The following is a 23,759-nucleotide window of genomic DNA, read 5'->3' on the forward strand; positions in this document are numbered from 1 at the left end:
AGGATATTCTCCAAAGGCATTCAGCCCAATATGGGCTGAATATTTTTTTGATACAGTCAAGAATATATTAGATAAATTTGAATGCTGAACTTGAAGCTCAAATGTAGTAAACATCAAGGAAATACTCACAGTTCGTACCTGCTCCCATTGCCTTTGAGGACCAAACAGTCTTTAGAATTATGGACATTTTTGCTGTCTCATCCAAGGTAGATAAACCTCCATAGTGAGAATGTTTTACAGCTGATACACTTAGACAAGTTAGCACTTAACATTTACTGTGTGTTACCTCTAACACTTACACAAAGCTGAAGTTCTTCTCAGCCACACAGAGGCAAAATTAATCTCTCTGATCTTTGTCTAATTCACACTTAGAATTAGATATGTATGCTGTGAAGTAAAAATCCACTAGATAAATCAACATGATATACAAAATATGAAATACTGGCATAATATTGGTAATTCTTATGCTGAAAACTGCAAAAAAAAAGCATTGTAGTTTTTGTGAAATAAAGGTAGATTAGCTTCAAAAGTAGCTTTATATTGTCAGACCAATTGTTTTCAACTGCTGAATTTTAGCAAAGTAAGGTGACAAAAAACATGCTGATGCCTTAACTGTAAAAGGTATGCAAATACATGCACATGTATGCCCAAATAAATTTTGAATATTAACGGAAAGTGTTCTCTTTCCAATAATTACTTTTCCCTTTTAAACAATTGGGTAGTTTTTTCCTCATCTCTTTAAACTGACATTAGAAACGCCTTATCTGGCAGCGAGAACAACTTGCTGATCCAGACTCCCCAAAATCACTGCCCCTAGCTCTAGTGCTGCACTTCTGAACTGTGACAGCCACTCAGTACTTTTGCCCTTCTTTTGTGAAGCACGAACAAGAGTAGTAGTTGTGTTTTTCAAACTATAAACTTCCATCCCTTCACAGCGTAAATTATTTAGGAAATTAAACATAATCTGACATATTTTTCAGTAAAGCATTCTCTAAATATTGCCATTATCAAGTTAGCTCTATAAATGTGTTATAAACTAGAATTATTACTTCTATCAAGCTTCCATTGTAATACAGAATATAAAGAAATGAAAAGATCACATTTCCAAAATGACTGAAGAAATACTGTTCAAGGCAATATCCTATATAATTAGTGAAATATTTTAATGTGTCCTAATGAAAATGGGTTAAAAACCCCTTACTATATACAAAAGGACTTCTTTTTATGACAGTTCATAACCTATCACCACAGATTAGGTCATCATCATACAGGAGCTAACACAATTTGTTATGTGTTAAAACAACAACAAAAAACCAAAATAACAAAAAAGAACACCCAAAAGTCTGGGAAATATCTTCTTTAAACCAAATTCAGAATACAAATAAAAATCAATCTCAAACTTATGCATATTCATCTACCTATAGCTTATCTGATTCACTCCATTATAAATTGGTCATTCTCAGAATGTCATGCAAATGAAAGTAACATGTTAAAAATAGGGTAAAAGATGTAAAACTGAACAGTGAACAAAAAAGCGTAAAATAGGTCAAAACTAGTTTCTACTAGTTTACCTTTTTGTTTGGATGACAACTGACCTATACTTACTCTTAAACAAAAAAAAGTTCCTTGGGAAAATGATGCTAACTGTATACTTAGACATGCAGTATATGTGCTGCTTTTTCAATAAACTGTCTATAAAAGGACAAAAAAGATCAGAAAATTAACACTCTATTAAGGTAACGTCAGTACTAGATCAATGACTACCATGACCAGGGTCTGCTACAGACCAGAGTGGGAGTCACTGGGGGTTGTGAAGCTTCAGAGAAAAGGCAAATAAATAAATAAATAAACAAACCCTGAATGATCAAAAGATTAACTTAAAAGTAAAAAACTCAAGTAAATGGCTACATACGTAATCTGATTTCACCAGCATACTTACGAAGGATGACGTGGGTGATAACGAATGCAAATATAAAGACTGTCAGAAAGGACAGAGATAAAATAAACATATAAAAAAATCTGTAGTTTCTTTTCCCCACACAGTTGCCTACCCAGGGACAGTGGTGATCAAACCGTTCTGAAATGAGAGGCAGAAGAAAAAAATGGAAAACAATTAATAAAATGCTGTTTACTTGGAAAAAAGCTCTCTGAATACTTTATTAAAACTCACGATTTAATTGGCATTTGCAACTAGCCCCAGAGAAATTCTTACTTAGAAGGGAAAAAGAAAAGAAAAAAGGAATATTTTAATGAAAACTTACAGCTCTTGAATAAATTAAAGTATGACTGAGGTGAGCTCCCATTGAACTTGCAGCATTATTATGATAAATTGTGCAGTCAGACCAAAAAGCTTGTATTTATCCACTGTTACATGGAGCAGTACCAACTCAATTGCATTTTTTTCAAAGCAAGGATATTTTCTTCCAGTGACTCTCCTACTCAGAATTAGTTTTCGTATTTACATCTGTCACGATGACATCTGACTTTTATGCCCACTACCATCCCATCCATTAATTACGGCATATGAAATATTCACACCCTCCCACTTTCTTTTTTATCGCTTTACTCAAAGTATTTTCCATTCCAGACCACCTATTTTTCAACTAAGAGTTGATCCTGCCTTACAAACCCATTCAGAACAGTAAAACCATTCACACAAACCATTTTTCAAGCATTAACATTTAGGCAGCCTTGTAAAATTTGCTTATACTTTTCTTTACTAAACTGAACCCTTTCCCTTTATTTCCCTGAGAGGTTAACGTGTTAATGGGACAGGAAGACGCCAGGGCAGTTCAGTATCGAGCGTCCCAAACACCGGTGCTGGAAAACAGCAGTGGGACCAGTGAGCCCTGCAGCTCCAGGCAGCCGGGAACCCCCTCGTCCCAAAACTCTGGGTAATGAAAATGGAGCGATTGTCAGGAAACAAAAGGGCCTTTCGTAACTGAAGAGATTACACTGCCATAATGTCAGAATTTTAAATTTCTAATCAAATCCAAGATCATAACACATGACAGATGCTCTCATGCTGACTGACTCTCACCCTCTGATCCTCATCCAAACCCTGTTTTGTTTTCTGTGACTTTTATGCTTCCACTGACGTACAATATCAAACTATTTGTAATTGCACAGGAAAGGCAAGCTATAAATTTGAAGTCCTTAAGCTCTATGTTAAAAAGGCACATCTGTTCAAACACACCAGTTTATTTTAACTATGGCTTTATGTTAAAGACCTACATGGGAGGTTTTCCTTGAAGGATGTATTTAGGATTATCTCCATTTAGGAAAAAAAGACATCAAAACAACAGGCACAACAGATTTCTGAGTTCACCAGACTTTCGGGTTTTTTAATGGTTTTGTGTAACAGATGTTTGGACCACATATTTCTGCCATAAATCTGTTTCAAATTCCAATGGGGCTATTCAAGGTGAAGTTGCTGAACTTAGGATAAGGCTTCAGAAACACTTTGATTTAGAGAGACTGCTAAGAATACCAACAACTAAATACCTCCAATATCTAAGAGTCGGCAATTTATTCAGTGGAATACACTGTTATTTCCAAAATAAGTAGCCACTATATTTCAGTAGTGTTGATTTTTACATTTGTGCTTCTGAATGAGTCCTTATTCTCTGATAAACACTCTACTTCATTTAATGAGTACCTAACATAACACATGAGCAAATAATACCACAAAGAAAAATACAGTTATAGAGACTTCTAAAAGTATAATACCTGGGTACTTTTGCACCCTAGTGCTTCAGGAAAAAAAAAAAAATCACGACGTCTTTAGAAAATTAATTCCATACATTCACATTAATTCTCTTCTATGCTCGCACAGTAGGAATCAACACATTCTACTGACATAAAGCTCAGTTTCTAGCTGTGAAACAATATTTAAATATATGTATGTGTTTGATAGATGCAGATAAATGCACACATACAAGCACATACCTATGCAAATACACACACCTATATGCAGATGCATACACATAAACATATACTTCTTAATAGAGACGTATTTTGACTTATTCGCCCCTCCTCTCTATTTCTGTCTTCAAACTTTTTTGGTAAGATGAAGGCTCTGATTGCTCAGTAAATACCTTGCTCAAATTGTGGAGTCAAGTAACTACCTAGTATATTTATAAAGCAGAAATGTACAGAAAAGGCTAGTTGAAAAAACATCACTACAGTGCTAAATGTGAAACAAGTCTAACAAAGCAAGAGAAGTACTAGAGGATTTATGTGAGTTATGAATAAACCAGGCCTCCTTTTTCCCAGACAGTCATAAAATACAAAGGGATGTGACATTTATGCTATAATGCCACAAAACAGTATCTTAAATAGCAAGGGATTAGAAAACAGCCAGTCCTGGCAAAATGAGCAGACACATACTAAGCAGAAACTCCTAGCACTGTTGAGAAATATAAACTCTCTTAAGACTAGAGCTCTTTCTTCTTCCTTGCAAAAAGTACTAACTTAATAAGTATCAATGAAGAAATAAAGTATCATCAAGTTCCCCTCCAGAAGCCTGCAAACTGAACAAACAACAATTTGGAAAAGGAAGCTTTTGCCTTTGGTCTGGACAATGCTGGTAACAAAAATCAAGATTCACCTTCATTGAGAAATGAGAAAAATACCAATGCTGAGAGAAGCTGGGAATTCTGGCCCTTGTGAACCAAAAATGCTGGGCAAATACAAATGCAACTGATTCATGTTATGAAGAATCACGGACTGTTTGGAGGTGATGGTTGTGGTTTTGGTTTGAATTTATAAAGTATCCTGGCATAGTTGCTGTATTTATACACTTATGCCAAACTTAATGTAAAAATGTTTGCAGCAAATGAAAAAAATCAAAATACTACTAATACAAGCTCTTGTTAATAGAAAGTATATTAGAACTTAATGAGGAAAGAAGGAGCTACAAGGTCTGGAGTTTGTCTATGGAAGCATCTCAGGAACAAAGCAGCTTTGACAGATCATCATCATGCACTCAATTTTAAGCGAATAAGCCAGGTATCTGCTTCAGGATGTGGTATGGTGTTACAACCATAACGACCTAATAGAGAACTACTGAGAAAGACAGTCCTGCTTCACATCTTCTAGAAATCCTATGAACAACCTCTTGTCTGTGTGTTCTCCTTCCATAGACCAAGACTGGTGCATGTTTTACCTTGTGGGGGCCTGGTTCACAATGTCAGACTGTCTTAAAACTAGGGTTAATTTTCCGTTGCTTAGCTCCCCAAGCCAGCTCATCCCAGTATCAGAGAAACACCGAAGCTGACACAAGTGAAGAAGAAAGAACACACTGCCAGAGAAGGGATGACCCTTTCTGAAGCAGCTCAGTGTTAATTCAGCTCAGCTCTAACATCAACCTTACTGCTGGTTAACACTTGCCAGGACCGCAGGAGAAATTCAGTTTTAATGAACTTTTCAGAGTCTGAGAACAAAAGCAGATGTAAACAAAAAGACTGAAAAAATGTGTGAACAGTTTATAAGGTGAAGGATCAATGAAAAAAGGAGACAGGTAAATGGAGACTAAAATTGCTGCTGTAAAGACCACAGAAAACCAAAGATGTAAGAAATCTCAAGAGATGTCAGCAAACCTCCAACAGTGACTTTATTTTACCAGTTTGTCCCAAGTGATCTAGCTTGGAATTTGGCTAACCAGCACCTTTGTAACTAAAGCCCAAGTGTGAGGCCTCACAGGATAACTGAGCCAACCTAAAAGCTCAGTAGTAGTGAAAGAGGTGGTCCCGTGCTGCCCTTCCTGTCACCTCATCCCACTTCCTTCTTTCATTGTCTAAGTTGCTGCTGAGTCAGCTCAGTTCACCGAACTGGCAGGAAAGAAAAAAAGGAAATTATTTTGTTGGTTGCTCAGTGAGTAAAACTGGCTTACCAGCAGCTGTGTTAGTAAGGGCTGTATGAATGGGCACAAAGGCGAGAATCACGTGAGAGGGGGAAAGAAGGAAGAAGTTCAGATGGTGTTGCCCTAGAAGCGGTGAGCTGTCGGCACGACCCAGTGGTCTCATTAAAACTCACCCAGTGATATATGGGATTGGGACCACATAGAAGAACACACAAGTTACATCATGCTTTAGACACTTATCTCACTTTTTAACTTCCCTGAAACATTTAGATCTGATAACTTGCCTAAGAAACATTAACTGCTGAATATCACAGATAAAACCAAAAATGATAACATCTCCCATTTTAATAAGCAATGGAGCGTCTGGGCCTTATAGACGCAGAGTGTTTCCTTTAGAAGCCACATGGAAGCTTGTTCCTTGATGCTCAGAAGCAAAGAGCCAAACCTCTGCTTTTCCACAGCACAGCATGGAGACTCCTTAAGTTCTTAAATGCTCAGCTTCCACTTTTCAATCCCTGAGCTCCAGGAAACCATGTACAAAATGACTCTAAAGCTTTCTTCCTTCTTTCAAAGCACTCAGTAAAAGCTTTCTAACTTACTAAGAACAAAAAAGTGTTTTTACACAGAAATTTTACAGGCCAGCCTAGTCCTTGCAGCTTTTGTTGTCTGGATGCGTTGTGATTTCAGAAACGTTTATTATTATTTATGAACTGCTTCCTTTTGCCTTTGCTCGACTGGATCCCTGCACACCAACATATGTTTTCTGAAGCTTAATGTGAAGGCAGGTCTAAGGAAGACAAAAGGCCTGCAGGTACAATTTCACATTAAATTGCAGATTCCAGGGAGCACAAGTCAGAATTCACTTGGCAATTCCCCCATCTCATTCAATTAAAGCATTGCATAGCAAAGACACAAACCTAAGGCATTCACTGAATGTTTACTGTGCTTTGTTTAGCACATGAAAACATGCACCCTAGGATGGGGAAGAGTCAACAGCCCGCTATTCAAATTTTGTGACAGTCAAACTCACATTCCTACTGAAGTAACCAAGACAGCTCTAACTGAAATTACTTTTGATAGTAGCAGGACAAGATAGGACCACGAGATCCTTTGTTCTGGATGCACACTGAGCAATTATGTAGAGATACCAACACATCTGCACATATTTATTATAATGACAATTAAAGCTCTTTGTAGAACTATGATGTCATGATATGACCACATCTATTTATGCTTCTTGACTTAGTATTTTGTATGACAAAGGGTATTTTCAGAATTTGGTTGCTCTTGAAATGCTAAGGAACACAAATGAGGGTTTTTTTTTTAATTACAAAAAGTATTTTTCTTTCTAAGATACAGTAATTCAATCTCAACAGCCTGAATCATGTACACATGCACAAAACCAAATATAACCATGGCATTAAAGCCTTTACAGTCAGTTTGACATAACTAATAAAAAGTCTTGTATCCATTCTTCATAGCTTATTCATAAAAAAAATATCCTTAGATCAGCTGTTTCGTTCCATTGACTTAAAAGTCCTTACTCATAAGAAAAATTTTTGTATAAAAAGACTGATGGGACTTGCCATCAACTGGCAACAGCAATCAAAAACATGGATCAATTTGCATCACTTAATATACACAGCATTCACCTGTGAGACTGTCATCCTCCTAACAATGCCTTTGCTGTTACTTCAAATGAAATTGGATTAGAAATTTATGTTGAAGTGAATAACAGAAGACTGACTGCAAGTTACATTCATATGCATGCTGATGTTATTTTAGAACATCTGTTAGGGACAATGCACAATAGATCCCTTAAACCACCAAGCTTTAGTACTTTTGTATTCTGATTCCCAACTAAAACACCCCAAGAAAACAAAATGGAACAGAGCGAACCTCCTGGCCTCAAGTTTACACTCGGGAAATATGCACCAAAGGTTTACTCCAGATTACTTTCTAGACACTAAACTGATTTCTACAAAATGATACAAAGTGAAACAGCAATGTAACATTGGGGAAAATAGGCCTCCTTAATTAATGAAATAAATTAATAACGTGCATGGATATTTATACCAAAAAGTCATTCAGAGATGCAAATGCAAGGGATACTCAACACATTTTACTCCAACAACTGCATAAGTACTACCCCAGAAATCTAAGCTATTTGTGTGGATTTTTAAGAAAATCAGTTGCAACGTCAACTTTTTCCACTCTAATCAACTTCAATAGTGGCAGACTAATGTTACTCACAAAAAGAAAATAAACACACTTAATTTTGTTAATAAAAAATAACGATTTATTAGGAAAACATCCAAACATTGCCTTAGCATGCTCACAGTAATTAAACTCTACTGACACATAGCCCCCTTCACTGTTACCTCCAATAATCAATGTTGACTAATTAACAATAAATCCCGTTGACTGCAAGCACACTAATGGTGACACTTTCAAAGGCAGCAGCAGCAGTTCAGAATAAGAGTGCACAGCGAAGGACCTCACTGCTTAACCATCTTCTCCTTGTACACATACTTTTGTAAATATGCTAAGTTACACATAAATATAAGACATTAGGAGCCATAAAATTGCCAGACACACACCCAAATCATGAAGGAGGAGAGCTCAAAAAAACCCAACTCATTCCTAAGGTAAGTGTGGTATCCATGCATCAACCTCTACAAAGTTCATGGCTTTATTCCTCTTTTATTCTACTGAAAAGCATTTTTTTTCTTTTATACACTTCTACCATTGCCTTGTACCTACCTTCTAATTCCTTAACCATCTTTCAAAATGTTATTGCACCAAATGTAAATATTGGTTATTTATTTCAGTTTCTAATAATATTCTTTTGCATTTTCTCCTAGTTATTTCTCTCTTTTTTTTCCCCTCTCAGAAATCTCTACTCTGACTTCTGAGATTTACAGCATCATTTACATACTCAGGGATTTCGATAACCTCTGCTCTTTTGTACACATATTCAGACCAACACCTTAGCTGTAATATATTTCTCTGAAGTAACCTTGGACACCATACCATGTTTTAAAGAGACTTTCTGCCCAGCGCTTTGGCCTAAACTTAAAAAATAAAAACAATCTCTTTGACACACATACCATGCTCCCTGAACTTCTAAAATACGTCTGGTATATAGATGGCACAATCATAGACAAATAATATACAATGTCTGGAAATGCTGCTGTGTGCTCCATCTGGCAGCCTCTTTGGTGCCCCAAAAAGGTAGCACACCTTCAACAAGAAGAGACATAGCCATTTCTTACCTGTGAAAACTGGAGAGAAAACTAAAGAGGGGAAAAAAAAAGGAAAAAAGGACATAGCAGCTAACCTTGTAGTTTTAACAGCTGAGCTAAAGAGTCACTTTTCAAGAGACCTGGAGCTAAGGCTTAACAGGTTCAAAAATCAGGCCCCTTAATGAAGTGAAAATTACACTCTTTTCATAGCAGTACTTCATAGCTTTATCTAAACCCAGAAAATGTAAGAAAAGAAATAGGCAAAGGTCATGAAAAAGCTTTGACAGTAAAAAGAGAGATAATAAGGGAACGAAGGAAGAGTGCTACAGAATGGAATTAAACCCAAGCAAAATGAAGCCCTCACATCAAGTAAATGTACGTTGGTTATAAAGGACCAGGAAGTCTTGGGCAAATTACTCTCAGACACAGTGTCAGTGTTATAAAAACAAACAAACAAAAACAACCACAAAAACTTACAATGCCACCCCTCAGCCTGCTTTTGGAGAAACTAGTGTTTTCCTGGCTGGAAGATGGTGGTGTCTGGAATGATGTCTGGGGAGAGCTGCTCCCAGAACACACAGGTAATTCTGACTATGTCTTGCATCGCGTGTTAGATGTTATGTACATTTTAATCAATAATTCCCCATTTGAAGAAAATACATTTACAACATCAGTGCTTAACCAGGGAACCTATTTTTTTTAGAACAGTGATTTTTATCCAGAATCTGCTGTTTGGCATACTGTTAAGTACATGACACACAGTATTTTCAAAACAATACATCGATGTAATCCAGCCAGGATCAGAAACAAGACTATGGCTACAACTGCCTAGTCAAAATGCTTTAGGGAAGTGATGATTTAACCAGAAAGGGGGTGTCTATTTGCTTCTAATATAGCATATTTTCTGGTTTTGTTTTTTACACAGAAACCATTTGCTCTTGCTTACGTAATCCACTGCTTTGTCTTCCATAACAGCTCATTGATTCTGATCACCAAACCCACTAAAATATCCTCAATGTCCTAGACCAACCTGTACTATATTTTACTACTTTTTAATCAAATACTCCTTCGTATGCTTAAGGACCTCAGTAATACAACTCACTTTTAGCTTTCCAATATTGGGTTAAAAAGGATAATTTCTTTACCATTGACGTATATCCTCATATATTCAAATATGGTTTTGATTATTAAAGGACCAGCAGTTTTACTATATTTTGACCTCAAGTATTTCTCCCTGCTCCTAAGGATCTAGCTTCTTTTTTTTCCCTGGCATGCTCCCCACTGTAATGCCTAGCTTCTAAGAGAAATCCAAGCTAACGAAAATCTGAAACAATATTTCCATTTCATCAACGCCCCCAGAAAGTAGCATACATAATTTTACAGTTGGATATAAACTAATTAATACTCTATGCTAACTGTATAATATATGGTTAAAGGAATCAAAAGAGAAAAGAAACTAAGCTCAAAGACTTAGATTTTCTAGACTCACCTATATCTTTAAGTCTTTACATAACACCCAATTTCTTCAACTGTAAGAACATAAAAACTGGAAAAAACAACCCAGACCCCTGCCAGCCTAATAAAATCTTGACACTTGTTTTCATGTTTAGGATCTTTAGAAAAGCAACCAAGCTTACAAGTGAGAAGAATCCTATTTCCTACAAAAAACAGAACCATTGGTAGGATTGATGAAGAAGGCTACCTCAAATCCACCAAGAGCTACGGAAAACAAAGTGTTAACCCTCAAATGCTCAGGAAAGCCTATTTTGAAAATTTCTGAAAGCGTGAGAATATTCTGCAGGAAGTATCACTGCATGCTTGCCCTCTTCTTCTGTTCTTCCCTGGGGATCCACTCTGGCCATGGCAGGAAACAGGCTGCTGCACCAACTGAAACCTTTGGTCTAGCTTAGCATGCCATTCTCATGCTCATAATGGATCTCTGAAAAATCAAAGTGATTTCTTAGTAATCCTAATGAAAACATTTCAAAAAGAAGCCATCTTCAAAAATTTGAGCTTTCAATCCTCTCTGGAAAAAGTCACCTGCGTTGAAAGAAACACAGTGGAACCTGACAAGAGAAGCTATCTTTATCCATGAATCACACACAAATTTATGACATACATTAAAAAAAAAAGAATAAATAAGGACAAATTCTATTTTAGGAATATAAATGGTAGTTCTCTTCTTCTAACATTTTTGCCTTGGTCTAAGCCAGTTACTTTGCTCGATAGGCAAAACTGTGGCATGTGAATACAAAGAAAGCTTTAGACATCTATTTTTTGGACTAAGTTGATTTACTGCTTGCTAATCATCAGTCACTGTTTTTGCTTAGTCATTCCATACTATATCTGGGGAAATAGTTTGGAAACAATCAACTGCCTCTTGTTCAGCTTTTATTATAAAAATAAAATTAAAGAAATCTAAAATTATTTATCACAAAAGAAAGTTGATGTTGAAATCACCAAAATATAAAGAAAAAGTAATTTCAGAAGGAAACCTGACAATTGGATTTTTAATAGCATCAGATAAAGCATCAACATTCAGTTGTCAAAACTCAGCAATAACTAGCCCAGGCTGAGAAGTTGATTGCTGGGGTTATTCCTTTTTTTTTTTCCTCCTTTAGCTCTTGTGTTTATATGTATGTTATTTTAAATTTGCTTACAATTTTTAAGCAACATATTGCACACAGAAAGCCCTTGAGGGGCTAACTTCCAACTGCCATTCATAAAGGCAGTTAAAAAAAAAAGCAAGTCAGGAATACATCCAAGATGTTTGACTGAGGGGAACTGACCAAATTTTTGAAGGCATTACATACAAATGCAACAAACTGCATTTGCATGAAAATCCAGATTTTTCTGGATACTACTATGAAAACATTGTAAAGCTAAAGGAGTTTGAAATTGCTACTATATGTACAATTCTAATTAGGTAGTTTTTTAAAATACATTATTTTTGTGTAAATAAGCTACATGACCTTTTGTGTAAATAAGCTACATGGTTACATATAAAAATGAGTGATAAGATGAAAATCAGTGCCAAGAAGTAACAGATAGGCTTACTGGAAAGGTGGTACAACTAATAAGGGGGAAAAAACATGAATTAGTTTTCGCAGGTACTCACATGTTAAAAACACTGCTAAGGATTCCTTACAGGAAAAAAGCATCAACAGAAAACACTGAATGAAAGAACCTTTCTGTCACACTGCATTAATTTGTCCAGTATCATAAAACACCTTTAGGGAAAGGTAGTAAGTTGTTTTTTTTCCTGTGTAATGAGTGCTGGTTTGAAGAAAGACTCCATTCCTTTATCACACACTCTCTGTAGTTAATTATTATGCAGCAAAAGCATCAGGAACTAACAAGAAGGTACAAAGGAATGCGTAAGCATACTGGTAGTGGGTTGCAAACATAAGTTACTCAAGTGTCCGTAGATGTGTGAAGCAGGAGTGTTTTTGCACTGGTTTAATTAAGGAACTAGCAAATTATAACGACAGAAGAATACTCACACCTATTGTAAGATATGTTAAACTAAAATTAAATAAAAGCATTATCATATAGACAATGCTGACTCTTAAGAATGGAAGCAAACCTCATAACACATGTTCTGAGTAACCGTACACTCTTGCATTGTTAGTTTTTCAAAGTATGTGAGCAATCCAATTCTCCTGACATCCATTTTTCATAGAAAACTGGTTACAAATACTTATAGATTTCACTTATTGCATTAAATACATATGAACATTTGTATGACAAATGCCTGCACCTAGACAGGAAACAAAGTACTATGTAATATACCCTGAAAAGTCACAGTTTATCATAATTCTCATTATAAAAGCTGATGAGAAAAAAACCACAGGAAATTCATTCCAATAAATGAATTATTAAAAAAAGCTTTAAATCAAAATTGTGTAAGAACAAATTGCAATCATCTCACCTATTTTATGAGTAGAAAAATCTAATCCTGTTGGATACAGTTATCACTTATGAGTCACTTGGCTCAGCCTCTTCTCTGATATATATATATATATTCATACAAATTCACAGCTGTTGCTTCGATACAGATAAAATCAGAAGATAGAAACTGTTTTAAGTTGGTCTTCCCCCCCTCCATCACCAATTATTTCTTACAGTAGACTACAAAATTTAATATCAAGAGGACATAATCAGATTGCACATAACCTGTAGAGAAAGTCGTCGTTTATTAAAATAGCCAAAACGTTATCTTAAAATAGGTATGCATGGGAGGGTTGCTCTTACTTATGATGGACTCTCTTGATGAGGACAATAGCGTTTATTTACTGCACTGGCCAACAGCTGCATTTTCAGGTTGTCAGCTTTTTTGAGCAATACCACCACACTATAATATCCAGGTTACACATTTGATATGATACTTTCCTGAAGAGGCATCAACTGCAATTCATAAACATCTCTCCTTGCCACATCCAACAGCTTTTACAACACTTAGAAAACTCTAACAGCAGCAACACCGAGGGAAGCATCTACAGATACCAACTGATGGCACAAGGCCAAAAGGCTACACTTCTTGCTCTCATGTAAGCATACTCACTCCATGAATATCATCTACATACGAAACTGTGATTCTTCCAGTGACTGCTTTATATCTAAAAATATCACTGCTGAATGCTGCAATTACATCTCTCAGCTGGAGACATCTTGCTACATTATTTTCTTGAATGCATAAGATCCAGGCTCAACGGCGTGCTAATCAGCTGCACTAAACTCTAAATGGGATCTAATTAACTAGAAAACTACTCAGATTTGATTGGTGTTTTTTTTTTTTTTTTTTTTTTTTAAAGTTTGCTTTTAAATCCAAGCATATCTTAATCACCTTGCCTGCCCTCCAAAGCAACAGTCATGAAAAAGACAAGATGTTCAGAGGGAAAAAAAAGCCCCCATCATTACAAAATATGCTTAGGTCCTGACATCATCTATTTACTCTCTAAATATAGCATGCTTGTCCAGTAATTTCATATGGATTCTGACTTAAAAAACCCTAGTCTTAAAACTGTTCAAAGGTAGGAATTACCTATGGTGTGTGTTTGGTCAGAGTGCAACCCTAGCCATTTGAACTACGCCTTGCAGAGTTGGTCTTAAATTAAAGGGAAAAGCAGCTCCTTGTCTGCAATCTAGTTTGGGGAAGGAAACAATCCTGAGACTTGTGCAAAACTCAGTTCCCTCTGCACTGGAATGTTCTCCTCCTCCTCTGCCTCCTCTCAAGCTCTTAACGTTTAACAGAGCTCATGGGAAAAAGGATGAACACAGCAAGTGACCTCATGAGTAATCTTGTCACTAACTCAGATTTCTTCTTTTCTCTCTAATATCGAAAGTATTCAAAACATATAAGCAACTAAGTCGAACATATGCCATATTTTTTTTTTTTTTTTTACTCACCTACGCAGTTATCACAAAGGCTGCAATGTGAGGCACGAGGTGGGCGGAAAATCTTGCAAGTAAAACAGTATTTTAGTTTCACTGTCTGTCCGTTGATGATCACTTCTTTTGTTCTGGGAGGGGGGCGGTATCCTCCTGAACTGGAGCCATTTGCAATATCTAAACATGGAAATGCAACACATTAAGTTTTGCACACAAACTATACTGTATACACATAATCATCCTTGATGGCAATCTATAGCAAGTCTCAAATTTATATGAACTCCATATTAATAAACTACTTTTTTTTTCCTTCTCATTCTCCTAAAATAAGAACTTTTACAGATAGCAGAGATGATTACAAACAGCATCCATAACCAACTAATTTGAATTAAAGAGAAAAAAGGAAACACTCAAATCCAAGTCTCAAAAGCTGAAAGCTACCTAGATCACCAAATTTCTATGCTGTCATATCCCCTAGTAGTTCATGAAGAATACATCACAGACAATTATGGCTATTGGTACAGGATGGTTGAAAATAGATGTTTTTCCAAAAGACTTTATTTAGTTTGACCTCGAAAGACAAGTTTGCTCCAAGGAAGATATTCATCTCTGAAAATGAGAGTGGACTGACCAGCAAGAAACTATTTACATTATTTACAATGGAGCACATTTATAGATCTTGCTTTTCTGAAATTTAAAATCTACCCCCCAATTTTACTTGTATATATTTTGAAGGTGGTTTGTTTTTTTGTTTGTTTTTCCTCATAAAAATAGTTTCCAACCAGCTCATGTGGTAAAAGTGGTGGGATTTGGGCTTTCTTTTTGATTTTAGGACATCGGCATTTGTTTTTCCAGTAACTAAAGGACTGATTAGGCTACATCAAAGAAGTTCAGTTCTGTCCTTTAAATGCTCCCAAGCTGAGCTGTGCTGTGCAAGGTGAATGTGTACAAACAGTACCTTTTTCTCCATATACCAGTTCTCGTACAATCACAGTCAAATAAGACCACAGAAGTGGGAAAACAATTTATTACTTTCAGACAGGAAGAACAGTAAAACCAATAGGAAGACAAAGACAATTATTTTCCAGTACATGACTGAAACTGCATTGCAAAGTCAGGGTCACCTGCACAGCTGCTTTAACGTGTCCCAACCTGCTGCTCACCCACTCAGTAAGCACACATCAATAGAAGTATCTGTGGGATGCCACTGTGAATTTGACCACTGAAACAACTGCACTTCAGAAAACTTTCTTGGAGAAGGTGAACGGAGGGAAGCAATAGCTGCACGTATGGAAACCAGGATATGAAGCATTCCTGAGGGGAAAGAAGTGGTGGGTACTGAAGAAACAGCTGCTTAGACCCTGCCGAGGTGCATGGATCCTGTTGGATCTGAACCAGTCCCTGCTCTGTTGCTGGGATGCTGAGCCAGGTCCTATGATCTGCACGTGGAAGCAGAGGTTGCTGTGTGGCTCCCCCAGCAATCAATAACACGGATTTTGACCTCGAGGCCAGTACTACTTGCTATAGTATTTATGATTTAACAAGCATTGCACTGTAAGCTACTAGTGTAGCTACATCTCTAAGCATATCTCTACAATAAAAGTTGTTTAATGTGCAATACGGACATTATCTTAAGTTTCCTAGCTTTTTCATAATTATGCTTCTTAAAAGAAACTTAGTTAAATGACTGACTTTAAAGCACTCTAAACAGATACATGAATTTGATAAGGTCAATAGGAGTCATTTAATTTCTTCAGGTTACACTGAGAACCATTTTTTGCGTGCATACAATTTACCCTTATTACACATTGGTTTGAGTTAAGTAACTTTTTGCTTTTGTTTTGTTATTCAGAACTAAGCTGAAAAGACATTCTTTTGAGGGTGTAGCACAAGTGCACTTATACGGTATAAAGCTTTGCAGAGACACAGGGAAAACAGGGAAGAATTTCTTATAATTGTGGAGTTACGTTTAAAGAAAATCTTTCATATTTACAGAGAACATTTTTTCTCTGTAGAACAAGTTATATGCTTTGTGAAATGGTGAAATAACTTGTAGGAGGAGTACTAGTCCACATGAAACAATATAATACTTTTTAGGGGAGAAAACTGTCAAAGTCATGGTTATGAAAATCCTCTATGGCTGATTTTAGTTGCTATCACTGTAAAAGATAAATATGCTTCTATATGCTGTACCTTCAGTGATATCATCACAAGCAGGCTTGTAATACCCGTTAGTCTTTACACAAGTCCACGGACCTTACAAAAAACAGGGTAATGTCCATTCCTGACCATAAGGGTCAAGACAGACTACTAAGTTGTGAACACAAATGTAGGTCATTAGCCCTAATTAGCTTTTCATCCAAACATGTTCGTGACTACTAGTTCGTTAAACCAATGTTTTCCATTTGATACTTATAGTCAAATTGAGGTATACAATTGCAGCTTTCAATACTGTTTAGAAATGCCAATGCACTGAATTTTGTGAAATAACACTAACATTATTTTTTTTTTCTCTCAGAAAATGTTACTTGGAAATGACTTTCAAATCACAGTCTAGGTGAATTCACTTTTCCCCCCCCTCTTGAAACATTTATTCATAAAAAATCCACATCAACTGAAAAAAAACAACTTTCAGAAGTTCAGAAAGTCCCCTGTATTTACTTTATTTTAAAATGTGCTCTGGCAGAATCTCAAAGGCAACTTTCCCTTCCTCTGGTGCAAAAGGGAGACTACTGGCCAGCCTGTTATGCTTACAATGCTGGTTTTCTAAGAGGATTTCCTTCCTAACCTGTGCCATGAAGTTCAAGTTCACAGAGACAGCCAATCCCAGCTCTCTAACTGAGGCAAATTAATCTGAAAATCCAAGTGCAAAAGCTGATGCAAATTAAATTAATGAAAACAGTCTTGCTGATTTTCCTTGGAGTCAGAATTTTCCCCACAATCCTAAATTGCATAATCAAACCTGAAAGACTCAGCCATTCATGTTTAACTTTTTTTTTTTTCTGGAAACAATAACAGGACAAAGTCAAATGTGCTTGGATTTAATCAGATTTATCTATACTGCGTGTGCTAAACATGCCTTGTCCTCATCTCACAATGATTTTCAGACTGCAATTAGCCTTCAGTTGGACTGCTCATACTTGTGTTCTAACACGGCCAAATCTTTTAATATATGCAGTCCCTTTAATGCATACTGAGATTAACCTTCACAGAATTGCCTTCCCCAAATAAACCTCTGTTTGACCACTGCTTTTTACATTTTTCTCTTCCAATCCACTACTGATGCAGTTAGGCAAGCTATTTTATAAAAAGGGTAAAATTCTCCCACTAATGGAATTGCCTTCCATCTTCCACGGTACTTTGCTGTGATAAATTTTATAAAACGTATCTAGCAGCATTAAATGTTCATGCACTAGATGGGCTCCATCATTTTTATTTTAGGAAAAAAAAAAACACAAAGGACATGATCCATATCCTTGTAGGACCAAGGTACCTGAATTGCTGCAAGAAACTTGCTGCGTGTATTTAGTGGAGAGACAGCAGTCCCGCAACCTTCTCATATAGCATTATAACATACTCCACGTAGTTCTCTCAAATTATAATACTGATTACTAATTGGAGGTGCTGTTTAGATGAGAGACGGGAGCTGGAATTTCGTATACATGCAGGATCCTTCCACTCAAACATTTGCTATTTTGGTCAGTTTTCCTAAGATCTTAAGAACACACACACACACACACACACACTCTAGAAGGTATCTCCACATTTTCTTCATACAAACTTGCCAGTGACCATATCATGCAAGGTTTGTTGTCAGCTTAAAAGTGACAATTTCAATCTTCAATCATTAGAAAAATCAGTACCTATGAATACTTGTAACATTTCCTGCTGAGGAAAACAGAATGCAATGAAAAACCTTCAAGTATGACCTACAACATCTGAAGAACAAGAGCAAAAAAAAAATCTGCAAAAATATAAACTTCCTCTAAGAAATGTCTTCTCTGTGTTGAACCACTTAAAGTTAAGCTACGTACTTAACAACTGGGGGGTTCAAGAGGAAGAGTCATTTTATAAAGTGAAAAGAACTTAACATTTGTCTGTTTCCAGACAGTAATCACAGGGACTAACAATACTGGGAACCTGGCTTAGACAGCCGCTAGCAGCTGCTAACTGCATTCTTCACATAACTCTTCATCTGATAGGCAACAAGAAATACTGACCAACTACTGCTCCTGACTTTAGATAAAAGACTTACTGCCTTGACTTTGGAAAATGCTACATGTTATTTTCTGAAGAGCTGCACTGCATCATCTTCTTTAGGCCTAGAATTTTGTGTGAAACGTATTCTCACTCCCAGAAGTAAACGTAATCTTCAGTGATTGATTTGCTGGGGGAAAGAAGCCTTGAGTGCAAGAGCTTTCTGAAAGACTTTCTTGATGCACGGTGTAATTTTATTAGATTTATTTTATGAATGTTATTTAAAACATGCAATATCAGGTATGACAGGCTGGTATCCCATCTTGGGAAAAGGGGGAAAACATTAGCAAGTTGCACTCATAAGCAGTATTTCTTTAGGCTATTGTGCAATTCTCTGAAATGCCTGTGTTGTGGTGGCCACACAGATTTAATTTTATGAGGCTCTAAGGAAATCAGGCTGTGCATTTCAAAACAAATGAAAGACAGGAGGGGGAACTGTGGATAAGTCTCAAAGGCAGTCCTAAGCATCAATGAAATTAGAGAGACAAAACAAAAAGAACCCTTAGAGATGGCATGCTGATGTAGCTAACATATTGAGTTTGGGGCTTTTGGAAGGACAAGAAAGAAAGTGAGCAGAAACTGAACTGCTTGTACAGAATAAATGGTGAGGATACACCTAAGTTAGACAGTTACCCTGAAGAAAATTCCAAAGTATTTCTTCATTATATATGGGCCTTTTTAAAGCTGGAAGGAAAACTTAAAGTGGCCATTTTTTTTTTATTTATCTACATCACTCATCAAATGCAAATAAATACAAATATTGTAGAATTGTTAAATCTTATATACATCAAATGAACAAATGATTTCCCATCTTGAAAACCTATTCTGATGGGTTTGGTTATTCTTTTACACCTTCATATTTAGAAGTACATTATCCTAGAAACATTTTTTTTTTTTTTCAAATTTTGAAGAACACTCCACACTAAATGAACCGCAAGAGACAAAAATTATAACTGCAAAGAGGTTATGAAATTCCAAGTGATAAAGATTTGTGAAATTCAGTGTTGATAATGCAATGTAATGCACACAGGACTAAACAAGCCTATTTATTATGCTATAAATGGCCCTGCAAAACAGTCGCAGAACCTTCCAAAATGTGTCTTGGAATTACTGTGGCCATTACAACAGAAAGGCAGCTCAATACTCAAGTATGGTTAAAAACCAATGAAAGGTAGAAAATATGATGGGCTGGTGCTATACTAATGCACAATGCTTCTTTATACTGAAGACTTACAGAATCCTGCTTCCTGCATCTTAAAATGATATAGAAGCAATTGAACTAAAACAGAGAAAAAATGGAAAAGAAGATCAAATGTGTGGAACAGCTTTCATACCAGAGAAGATTACACAAATGATGCATTCTCAGGCTTGAGAAGAGATGACTGATTGAACATGTAAAATAGAAAAAGAAAAAGCACAGGAGCAACTGTTCAATGTCAGGAAAAGAATTACTTGGTGTCAAATGAAATAATCAGGCAGCACTTAAAACGAAGCAGCACTACTTCTTGTTTAACTTGCAAACTCAAAATCTAAATAGCATTCCAAGTTTCATCAGCTTCAGAAAAAAGAAAGAAATTAATAAAGAATAAAACCTTATAAAAAAAAAATATACATATACAATTAACTTTAGAAGTCCCTAAGGACCTCTGTGGGTTATGGGGAGCAATGAGGGTATAGCAGGGCTCCTCAATTCTTTCTGTGCATGTTACTTGTCACTATCACAGATCAGACATCAGGCTATAGATGGACTACTGATCTGGTCACGTAGGGCTGCTCCTGTTTTCATGCTCCCATAAAAACAACAGCCCTTCTCAATACAGTATGTTATGGGACCACAGAACCCACATACACACCATGAAAAAAATGCAACTATTTTTTTTCCAGGGGAACGCCAAGAAAGTTTTTTCATGAAAATTATAATTAAGTAAAAATACTACATCAACAAGTTTAGTTTCTCATTTGGAAAAAAAATATTAATAGGTCCTGCTGCATTTGACTAAGATTATGGCACTTTAACAGTTACAACCGTACAGTTACAAATGTAACTCTACATTATCTCCAGTGATTTTGCATTATACAAGCCTCATGCATCTAGTCGCTTTTGTTCTATATCATGAGAAAAACATACACTGCTTTAAGACCAATGCTCCTTTCCTCTCCTAGGCCAAACACATACAAACATATTCTTAAATATTTCCTTATAGGTCATGTTTTCTTTGTTTCTCTTTCTTGCTGCCTTCCCCTTGAGCTTCCACATATGGTGCCAAAAAACTCACAGTGAACAGAGCCCTCATAACGACTAGGTAGTGCAGAATCATACCTTTCCTGGTTTATGTATGGTTATTCTTTTAATACATCACCAAATGATTTTCCCTTTTTATCATGGTATCACAATCTGTGGATAAAACTCAAGTCCCCTTTTTCTCTACCATTCACTAGCTCGAATCCTTTTTGTTAGTATTTGATTTGCATTTCTAATCATACATTCTCTACTTGTTCATTACATTTGCTAAGACTATTTAGAGTATAAAAAATAAATAAATCTATCAGAACACTTGCAAATTCCCCCAACCCAGCATCATCTTCAGAGTCAAGCATATTCCCTTTTTCTCGAGCCCATAATCAACCTCTGCAAGATCATACTTTATCACTTACTGTTTGCCACTGAGAGTATATTTTTGGAAAGTTGCTCACTGGCTTTGTTGTAACTTCACCTACACCTTATTTCCAAAACCTGCATGGAAAAAATCCTATGCAGGACCATATCAAGAGCTCTGTTACAGTCAAAATTTAGCTTATCTGCTTCTTCTTTTCCACTAAGACAGTTACTCACTCAACGAAGGGCACTGTTTCAGTTATAATTGACTTTTCTTGAAACACTATGCTGCTCATTTCAAGCCTTAAATGGCCACAACCCTGCTGCGGCCCCAATTCTTAGAATTTTAGTATTTCACAGTTTACCCCAAGTCTTTCCAGAGACGAAATAGTTTCCAGAAATGTAACAGATTTCCATATAGTAGAATAGCTAATAGACAGATATACATATAGCATAGTAGAATTTTTGTTTTGTTTTGCCCTCTGAAATACTACTTTTCCTCACTGACCTGCATTTCCTATCAGCAGGCAAGAACTGTGCAGTTTCTCTCCTGAGATCAAAGCAGCGTTGAATACTTCAGATTCCCCCTCTGGTTATCTCTCATTTCCAAATTACATAGCATGCATTCAGCTTCTTTCTTCCTCTAACAAAGCCCATCCTGTCATCTTCAAATGTTCCTAGCCAGTTTTAACTAACATTTCTTTCCCCACTTTTGCCTTTCTGACACTTTTACTACACGCTTGTGCTACCTCTTTTGAGTCATCTTTGAAATTGTCTCCATTTCCGATACAAGTACTTTTTTTTGACTGCACTCTTCATGCAACAGTAATACAGCCAGAATGGCCTCTTACTACTCTTCCCAACCTACCTCTATATGAGCATAGTTTGAATTTAAAATAATTAAATTAATATATTTAAAATAATATATCAATATAATAGTTATGGAAACATTTTTCAATAACAGAGTTCTCTTTTACTTTGGGGATATTCCTAATTTTTATGCACTTCCTTTCACAGAAGGATTTGTCGAAATTACCAAGCTTATTCCTCTCCATAAGAATTGTCATAAGCCCCCATGTCTGGGAACTTGAGCCCCAGACTCCACACTTGCTGACAATGTAGTTCCTCATTCCAAGACTCCATTGGCCCTTTTTGGAAGACCACAAGTTTTGCTGCTAAAGAAAAGACAGTATTTTCGATTAGCTGAGTGGTCTGTGCCTGTGAAGCAAGCTTTGTGCTACCATAATTTTTAAAGCAAATTTAAATGGAAGCTCTGAAACACCCCCACATGGAAACATCTTGAGTCCCCTAATCAACTTTTTAATATTATCTTGGATTCTAGGAAAAAAAAATCACCAAATTTATACTTTTCATTTTGCATATCTAAATCTCTGTATCTGACAGTCACTTTCTGTGAGGCAAAAATTACTATTGTCAGCCGCTTATTTGAAATAATCTGTTTCCTGACATAGATGAATGTGTCTTTGAACACAGGGGAAATAAACAATTATCTGAACAGGAACTGCTGCCTGTGTTTTGGATTAAAGCTGGGACCTTATTCTAGGAAAAAGATTCCATGAGAGAGCTTAACGAAACTAGACAGCAACACTGATTAGGAAAAGGTATCAAATGAATACTTCACTATATTCTTCTGTATTTTTAAACATTTAACAACAATAAAAAATGACTTGTTAAGTTTTTATAGTCTAAAGTATGTATTTTATTGTGAGGTTTGCAGATGCTTGAGTTAGATGATTCAACCACTGCAGAAATTCAGATGAACAGTGAACATGTTGATACCACTATCATAGAGACTTTGAAGAAAGGAGCTGAAACCTGGCACAAACTGCAGCGTTTGAGCTTAGCACACAACTTTTTCTGTACAAATCTTGGCAGAAGGGGCACAAGGAGGGTCATAATTCACACATATGCAGGAGCAGCTTGTTACAAGCTACAGAGTTAACTTTCATATTTCTTTACTGTAGAGCTCAGACTAACTCCTTTTATGAGTACTCCACCACTCCAGAGAAGCCAAGGATGCCACATTCGATGAGAAGCGGGTTCACTGGAGACTGCTGCCATCGAGCACTTGGGGCAAGGAACCTGACTCTGCTTCCCACTACCTCAACACGAAAGAGGAGGCACCTGCCCAGTCCAGAAAAAGGAAGGGCTTCAAGGAAGCTCCATCATGGTATCACAAGGTGAGCAAAAAGCAGAGTGGAAGGAAGAAAGGAAGTATCAGAAAAAGAAGAAAGAATGATGGACAGCAAATGATGTAACCAAGTAGGAGCCAGTTAAGAGTCATGGAAGCAGGGCTGAGCAGAAACACAGGAAAGAGAGGAGAACTCAGGGCGTGTGTACCTAATAGATACAACAGGAATAAGAGGCAGAAGAGAGCTACAAAAGG

The 23,759-nt window shown here is 36.5% G+C and overlaps 1 protein-coding gene across 6 annotated transcripts in view; it reads right to left on the reverse strand.

Annotated features, from left to right (window-relative positions):
- Positions 1-23,759, reverse strand: part of ZDHHC14 (zinc finger DHHC-type palmitoyltransferase 14) — a 108,194-nt gene that overhangs the window by 21,792 nt on the left and 62,643 nt on the right. For 5 of the 6 annotated variants that reach the window (XM_040551224.1, XM_040551222.1, XM_040551223.1 and 2 more), the window contains exons 3-4: positions 14,518-14,676; positions 1,940-2,077 (exon numbers count right to left, since the gene is read on the reverse strand). In XM_040551224.1, coding sequence (XP_040407158.1) covers positions 1,940-2,077; positions 14,518-14,676 — 297 coding nt within the window. The remainder of the gene's footprint in view (positions 1-1,939; positions 2,078-14,517; positions 14,677-23,759) is intronic. The other variant, XM_040551225.1, reaches the window with a different exon arrangement.

This window comes from Cygnus olor, chromosome 3, assembly GCF_009769625.2.
Source record: "Cygnus olor isolate bCygOlo1 chromosome 3, bCygOlo1.pri.v2, whole genome shotgun sequence".
NCBI lineage: Eukaryota > Metazoa > Chordata > Aves > Anseriformes > Anatidae > Cygnus > Cygnus olor.